This window comes from Cotesia glomerata, linkage group LG6 (assembly GCF_020080835.1).
Source record: "Cotesia glomerata isolate CgM1 linkage group LG6, MPM_Cglom_v2.3, whole genome shotgun sequence".
Taxonomy (NCBI): Eukaryota; Metazoa; Arthropoda; class Insecta; order Hymenoptera; family Braconidae; genus Cotesia; species Cotesia glomerata.
Genome location: NC_058163.1, coordinates 27380421 through 27389269, shown reverse-complemented (window position 1 = coordinate 27389269; position 8849 = coordinate 27380421). Strand labels below are relative to the sequence as shown.

The 8849-nt window shown below is 28.4% G+C and overlaps 1 protein-coding gene across 4 annotated transcripts in view; it reads right to left on the bottom strand.

The window, feature by feature from the left end:
- Window positions 1-2696: 2696 nt before the first annotated feature.
- LOC123266499 (protein Shroom) overlaps window positions 2697-8849 on the bottom strand; it is a 117109-nt gene continuing 110956 nt past the window's right edge. For all 4 annotated transcript variants that reach the window (XM_044730754.1, XM_044730756.1, XM_044730755.1 and 1 more), the window contains 5 exons: window positions 7623-8540; window positions 6777-6924; window positions 4015-4246; window positions 3664-3930; window positions 2697-3014 (listed from right to left, as the gene is read on the bottom strand). In XM_044730754.1, coding sequence (XP_044586689.1) covers window positions 2763-3014; window positions 3664-3930; window positions 4015-4246; window positions 6777-6924; window positions 7623-8540 — 1817 coding nt within the window. In that variant the 3' untranslated portion in view covers window positions 2697-2762. The remainder of the gene's footprint in view (window positions 3015-3663; window positions 3931-4014; window positions 4247-6776; window positions 6925-7622; window positions 8541-8849) is intronic.

Below are 8849 nucleotides of genomic sequence, written 5' to 3'. Positions count from 1 at the left end.
CACCAGACTCAGTCGTGTGCAAGAAAAAATGGAAGAAAAATTAGTTTACACCACAGACTGAGTCGTGTGCGCACCCGAATGAGTCTAGTGCAGCACACGACTCAGTCTGGTGTAAACTAATTTTTCTTCCATTTTTTCTTGCACACGACTGAGTCTGGTGCCGAAAACGAACCAGTCGGGTTTCATTTTTTCCGTGTAGACATATCGCGTTACTAAAACCATAAGGGCGTATCTCAAAATATACGCCCTTATGGTTTTGCAGAACCATAAGGGCGTATAAAAAATTTTTTTTTGCTCCAATCAATGTAAAAATATTGAAAACATTAATATCTATGGAAAAAACGAAAAAAAAAATTTTTTTTGTGATACCCCCTTATGGTTTTAAGAAAACATTTTTCTAAAACCATAAGGGCGTATCCTGTTTTTTCAGTTTATTATCAATTATAAGTCGGAGTAAGAAAAAAAATTGCAAAGGTGATAGAAATTATCACTCCACAACTTAATTTATATCAACAAATATTTATTTGAGTGAAAAAACGAATGAAAAATTAAGAAAAAATAAATTCATAACAACTTGAGAACAATCGGTATGTCTTCAAGTTAATAAAATTAGCCTCAAAGTTTTTCAAAATTGATTTTTTTAACAATTAACAAAAGAGTTTTGTAAGCCATTTAGAACTGTAATTTTAAAAAAGTCATTCAAGAAGAACTTTGTTCTTGAGAATTGTTATGATCCTTCAATACCAATATCCTGAAGCAAGTTTGATGATCTAAATCAGTTTTGTACATCAGGCACTGTCCCACAAAATATCATCGGTGTTATCAAAGTTTAATTTTCAGCCATGGTCATAGTTTATAAATTTTTTTGTCATTATCTAGTTGAAAAAAAAATTAAGAAATCTTTTTTTTTTACTTTTATAATCTTAGACACAGATGATCCTGACGATGGAGATGGCATTGGAGTAATACTCGGATGAATTTATTTTTCCTTAATTTTTTATTAGTTTTCTCACTTAAATAAATATTTGTTGACATAAATCAAGTTGAGGAGTGATATTCTATTACCTTTGCAATTTTTTTTCTTACTCTGACCCATAATTGATAATAAACCAAAAAAACAGGATACGCCCTTATGGTTTTAGGAAAATGTTTTCTTAAAACCATAAGGGCGTATCACAAAAAAAATTTTTTTTTTCGTTTTTTCCATAGATATTAATGTTTTCAATATTTTTACATTGATTGGAGCAAAAAAAATTTTTTTATACGCCCTTATGGTTCTAGTAACGCGATATTTAAACTTCATATTAAAAAAAATCAAGCCTTTTATCAAAAGTTGCTTGGTGCTCGTATTTCCTTAAACCAACAGTTGGTAATTCATTAAACTTAATAATGCTGATATCAATATATAAATGTCAGCATTACTAAAAAAAAAAAAAAAAAAAAAAATTACTTCTTAATGACTTAAATATAGAAGACCGCAATTAAATTTTTAAAATTTTGATCTTCGTTTAATGCAGAAAAAAATCAAAATATATTTAAAGTAATAAGGAGTTAAAGGACTCATAAATAAAATAACGTTGTGTCATAATTATTATCACTTAAAAAAAAAAAATAAATTTTTAATCGATTAATTTAATAGTAAAAAGTGATAATAATCGTGAGTAATGTCATAAAAAATGTACAGCACATGATTTAAAAATTTATTTAATAAAAATCACAAGCAAATTATCCTCCGGTAGAGCAGAGAATTAACATAAAAATAAAACATGATTTCCAGTGTATATTCTTAATCATTAATAATTAATTATAAATCAACCGATCTTTCCAGATCATATAACATAATGAGTGAAAAATGGCTCGTGTTAATTAATGTATTCAATTTCAATATTTACAATTAATTGCCATATCATCTACTTAGTTAATTAATCAATTAATTAATTTATTACTTCCAGTACTACAGTATTTTGAATAGGGTTCATCTTTTATCTTAACCATATTTTATAATAATAATAATAATAATTAATTAATTAATATATATTTAAACTTGTATCCTTATTATATTATGCTTATATCACATTGTATATAAGAAAGGCACCAAATAACAAGGCTTTTTACACAAAGCCCGACCTATTCTCGCGATCACATAATCAGCAATCGCACACAGCTAAGCAATTTATTAATTTTAATTGTCAATTATTCAATTGCTTTCTTTACTTAAAAATCTAAAATTTCATCCGAAATATTTTTGCAAATATTGCACTTAAATTAATTTCAATTTTACAAATTTTTTACAATAAAAATTATTAAATTTTGATCAAGTTTTTTTTTTTTATCAGATTATATTTTTTTACCCGGATAAAATTATGCAAGACTGATACTTGACCGGAGTAATAGAGAAGAAATAGTTGTAGTAATAGAAAAGAATTACTAACAAAGTGAGAGATGACGCGAATTTATCAAGGACTAGGCACTCAAGATCCCACCAGAGACTAATAAATTCTCGATAGAAATCTTGTAAGCAAAAAACACGATCTCGTCGACGTATTTTCATTAAATTATGTAGTTAATATAAGTCTACGTTATAATTATTATATATTTAATAGTAATAATAATAGTTTAGATTAATATTAATATTAAAAATAGTAGTATTTAAAAAGTATTAAAATACAATAGAGTCTACGGTTTTAATCTTCTTGATGTCAACACGGTCACAGCGTTTTTTTTTTTTTTTTTTTTCTAAATTTTAAAGACGAAAGTTATCACTAGCCAATAGCTTCTTTCAAAGCAGCGAGTTGCTCCTCACCGAGCTTAACTTTGTCTTGAATTTCTCGGCCGTCCATTATCAGTTTGGTTTTCATGGTGATGAAATGCTGATAGTCCGCGAATTCCTCGTTGTTTAAATATTTGGATAAAATTGTTGATACATTCACGCTGCGTTTGTCGATGTTGATTTTAAGGACTTTTGCATCGTGTAATTGTTCCAGTAGTTGATCTCTTTTGGCTTCCAAAATTTTCTTAATTAAAAAAAAATTTATTTAATTATTTTTTATAAAAAAAAAATTTATAAAATTACACTATGTACTAGACAATATTTTTTTAGTGAAATTAAAGTATTTATTAAGTATATATAAACTTTGACCATGGATTACTGATAGTGATATTTATTTTTTAAAGTTAACTTTTCTTCAAAACTAATAAAGATAACGATTCTATATTTTACTTAGATATTGTTTTTAAAAAATTTTTTTTCATTAGTAGTTTAGTTTTTAGTTATTGATAAAAAGTTGGTGAGAAATAGTTAGCTTAATCGATACAATTTTAACAAATTTACATATTAAATATTTAAAATTTCACATAATTTAAATAAATTATCATACAAAAATGTCATACAGCAAGTTAAAAAATTAAAAAAAATTAACATTACATTAACTATTCATCATTTTTTGTTGTTCAATGTCTACTTAATTACAATTTAAAGTCAAATTTTAATTGATAAAAATAATTATTTTTATATTTAGTCAGAATGTAACTTTTCAAACAATTTTTTTTGACTATTATTTTATAAAACGTGCTAAAAAATAATTAAATAATTTAAGTTAGACTTTTTTCTTTGTAAATTAATTTCTTTAATTAAAAAACTTCTAACAACTCGACAAAACTTACTCTCTCAGAATGATTAGCCGGCATTCCATGAAGAGCATTTTCCGCCCTCGCGAGTCTTCCACTTAATACGACAAGAAGATTAGTAATCATTCCGACTTCTTCGACATGCAGCTTGTATTTAGAAGCCTCTGCAGATTGAGCGACTGCTGCAACCCGCGACGCAATTTTAGCCCCTAGAGTTTCATTCATTTCCCCTTCTTCTCTCACAGCTTCTTGTTCGGCTTTCAGCACCACCACTTTTCTGTCCAGCCTCATCACTAGTTCCTCCTGCAACATTCACATAATTTTTAAATTCACTCTTATATTTTTTAGAAAAAAAAAAAATAAACAATAACAAAAATATTATTGTACCTTCTTTTGCTTCAAATCATCACTATCAGAATTAGGAGGCGTATCATCACCGTTAGTAACCTTGACATCTCCAATATCTTGAGAATATTGAGTTAAAAACCTGGCTTTGCCTTCAGAAGTCATCAGATATGTTGAAGTCGGTGATACCGGACTACTCGGCTCGGTATTATTGTTATTATTAGTAGAAGTTGTATTATTAGTACCGTTGTTTGGTGTCGATGGCATCTCGTTTCTGAAATAAATTATAGAAATCAATTATCCAAGCTATTTAAATGGATTTTGCGAACTTATGAATAATTTTTTACCGTTTAAATATTAAGTACAAGTAAAAGTAATAAATGTCATTACTTTTTTATCAAAACTTTCAAACAAGTGAATTTATCAAATTTGACAGAAGAAACGGGTCAAAACAACTTTGATCAAAATATCAAGTTATTTTTATTAATATTCATTAATTTTTTTTTTAAACAAATTAAATTATTGGGACAGTTTCAATTAATTAAATAAATTTTCTTTTCTTTTTACATTAAAATATCATTATTGATTATCACACTAAATCAAATTAAAAAATTATTCCATTAAAAATGAGATATTAATTTGTTTTAAAAAATAACACCGAAATTATACTATTAAAAATTTTTTTAATTTCTTCAACAAATAAATATTAAAAATTAAAACATTATTGTTAATAAAAAAATTTTTAAAATTTTACTTTTTAAAATCTAGCTAATATTTATATCTTAAAAATAAAAAAAAAAAAACTTGTATAAAACTGTAAAGTTATGCAAATAAAATACCATAATTAAAATTAAATATTGAAAATTAAAATATTTTAATAATTATAATTTGTTTTTTAAAAAATTTATTTTAATCTAATGTCAATAAAAAAAGAAAGAATTTTTATTTAAAACACTCTCATATTAATGTATATATATGCAAGTTTGTGTAGGTACATATATGTATGGTCACTTATGTTTAATAGATAAAGATAAAATCTTGTTTTAAAAAAATATATTGACAGAAGATTACGTCACCGGTGATGAATCATCATCAGTGAATCAATATGCATTATTATAAGGTAGATAATGGTATAGAGTATGTACATACACAAGTTTATTTAAACTGTTATATAGTGGGTGAAATAAATTTAGCGTAAGGACGAGAGAGACAGACACTAGGAAGTGACAAGCAAAGAGGATTTAAAATAATTTATCATGTTCTAAACATTAAACACTGACGAATCATAACACGTGATACTTTAGCATACATGGATGGTTATAGAATGATGTTACACTCAATTACAAACTCCATATTACTCTTAATCACTTTTATATTTATTGTTATTGCTATTGGCTCTTTTATCTCGGTATTAATCGATAAACCGTGTTTAGAAGGCGTTATAAAATTGATTGATTAGGATTAACTTGTCGATAAAGACGACTGAGTGTTATCTAAGTATTGTTTTAATTTTTAAATTTAGTTTTTTATTTTATTGACCGGGTGGATACTTTTGCGCACTGAATTGCAGACTGTTGAGACTGCAAGCTACAAGCTACAAACTGTTAACTGAAGACTAGAATAATAATATAAGAATGTTATGTACAGTATGGAGTACAGTGTAAGTTGACAATATCATTTATGGTGATGGTTGCGCAATTCTCTAGGTGGTCCGTGCACTTTCTCTCTCCTTGAGTAAGCGGCCGTAGTCAGAAGAGTTATCGAGCACGCGTGATCAGGGAACCCACCGAGATAATATGAGTTTAAAGTCCTCTACTCAAGAGAAATGGACACTTTGGTTTTAACTTTTAGTCACGATTACGATTAATCCTTAGTACATTGTGTTGACATTTATCATTTTTTATTTTTATTTGTACTATTACAAAGGGGTAAATTGATATTTCTAGTCCTAGTCAATAATTAAGAGTTTCGTTTAATTGTTAGTTCTGTTCCCGGTTTTTTTAGTAATTCTCGGTTAGATAATTTTATTGGTTTTTTTAATGTATCGGTGGGTCAGGTCTATTAGTCGATGACATTAATCATTTTACTTTTCACCTCGATTATTTTTGTTTATATTTTTATAATTTGCGAATTTTTGTGTAATAAAGTTGAATTTTAAAAGAAAAAATTTTTTTAAAAAAGTTACTTTACTATTAATAGTTTTGCTATTTTAATTAATCTAAAAAAAAAAAAAAAAAAACTAGAAATTAATTACATTTGTATTTTAAATTTTAAATTATTAAATTGTTTGTTTTTAATTAATTATTAAAGAAATAATTAAAGTTTTTTCGTTCATAAAAATTAAGTTAGCAATTTTAGCGATAAAAAAATTTTTTTAAGGAATCATAAAATTTTTTTTTGATTGAGAAAAAATTATTTAATTAAAAAAATTCATATTTTTTAGAAAAAAAAATTATTTAATTGTTTTAAAATAAATTTTTCATCAAACTTAATATTATTTTGAGACCATTAACTTTTTTAATTGTTCAAATTTTGAATTTATTTATTTTAAATAAAATAAAATAAAATTCAGTATTGTAAATCGAATGAATTGATAAAATTCGATCTAAAAATTGAAAAACTTAACGGTAAATCCGTTAGTAACTTTAAAGAAGACGAATTAAAAGTATACTAGTGGAACTAATACCTAGCCAGGAAAAAAACAAAAGTTGACCGTGGTGAACTCTGTTCCACGTGGTTCCACGTCACGCAACAACACGTGCTACAGTTAATAAATCACAGTATATAGTACAAACAAAACTTACTTTCTATCTTCAGATCCGTTCTCCGTGGCAGTGGAAATTAAAGATGGCTCGATTGACACCAAGCGTCTTGGACGCGGCTGCAGCGTTGTCTCAACCCTGAAGAGACCCGACATGTAATCCGTCGGCTTCTTCAGCTCCGGTACTGGCACTAAAATGTATCACCCAAGTATTTATTAGTAATTGTAATTATAACTACACACAACAGAACTTGAACTGGCTCAAGAGGAAAAATTAGATTGAATAGCCGAGGTCGACGTACAAGAAAAGAAGGCTTTAAGAATTCCTTAATGCATTCAACAGAATTAAATGAAACATAATATAATGTAATAAAATAAGCGTTTTATTTAGTAGATCGTGTTAGACTTTATTAAATTAAAAGGCCGATGCACTTTGCTAGTAGGTTTTTAGCCTACGCACTCACCGTTAAGCTTCGTTAACAATTTTTTATTTACTTTATTTTCTTGCTCAGAAAATCTGTTTTCATTTTTTGTTTGTTTGAGATTACATTTTATCAAATTAAAAAATTAACGTTTTAATTTTATTTATTATCAGCCAAGAAAAAGTTTGAATTTTTTTAAGTAAATATTTCACGTTTTTTTAACGAAAATTTTGTTTTTATTTTTTCAAAGCAACTTAAGGATACTTAAAAAAAAATTAAAAAATATTTTAAGTAAAGAATTTGATTTTATCAATTGATGATAACAAACTTTTGAATCAAATTACCGACCGGAGGTACAAATATTTTAATTCAAGACTTAAAAAACCAAGAAAAATTTTTTCTAATCAAAATAACCAATGTTTCTGTTGTGTAAAATGAGTTAATTAAAAAATAAATTAAATGCAAACCTAGAATTGTAACAAGTTTGTCATTTGGCCCCAACTGACTGGCTAAATCGCGGCTCAGTTTTTCGCACTCTATTTCTTCAGGCAGTTTTCTTCTTGGTTCAGCAATAAGCGTATTTTCTGTGACCTCTTTCGCGGGTTCCTCTTCATCCAAAGCTTCCGTTTGAGAGGCGACGTCCATCGTCGTGGTATTGACGCGGAGAATGACTTCTGTCCTCTGCATCAGAGTGAGACCCTCGATTCCAGGTTGGGGAGAGACGCAGGGCGAGGAGCTTTTTCCTTCGATCGGAGAGTACCTCGGCGACAAGGAAGAGGAAGAGCCAGATATCTTGGACGCGCTTGATAACGAGGAAGACCTGGAGCCAGAAGACGGCGAGCGGCGTAAGCGGCTGGTGAATAGAGTGTCTGTTTGACTGGCGCCCAACTTCATCCAGGAACTCTCTGTTTGCGCGGGACTCGACACTTTACTTCGTGGAGCCGGGTAGCTTTCCTTTACGTTTTCCAGCTCGGGAAGCGATTTCCGATGCTCGCGATTTTGGAGATTGTTTGAATAAATTTTAGCGGGAGATGACCTTGAGTGAGTCAGGCCTTGTTCCAAGGAGGATCTTGACGAACTGGAACTTGAACAGCTGCCGGATCTTCTGGGAACTGCGCCGCGAGATCGCAATTGCACTTCCTCGTTTTTGTGCATTTTTGCGAACCTCGGGGATGTAGTGGGTGGAGATTTGTCCGCAAATGGTGAAGATGATGTCGAGGTTGATGCTGATGTTGAAGATAGAGAGTTCTCGTGGTCTAAATCGGTGGTAGTTCCCGTTGTCGAGTGCCGCTTTTCCGGTAAAATGTTTCTACGGTTTAGTAATTCGACGTTTCTTGATGTCATTTCAATTGTTGCGCTTCTTTCACGGTAAAAATCTTCTATTCCTATAAAATAAAACAATTATTTCTTAAAATAATTTTCTATTAAATTAATTTTGAAAAAAATTTTTAAATTCACATTTGACAAAGTAAAAAACCCCCCTTTAGTGGCATCTATAAGCCCTATACAGAAAAAAAAAAAATGTTTTTGAATCAAGTATATAATTTTAAAGAATTTAATATTCTTGATTTGAGTAGAAAAATTCTTGATTTAAGGAAATTTTTCTTGATTTAAAGAAATTTTACTTGATTCAAGACAATTACCATATTGAAAATTATATTCTTGGTTTAATAATTTTTCTCTTGAATCAAGTT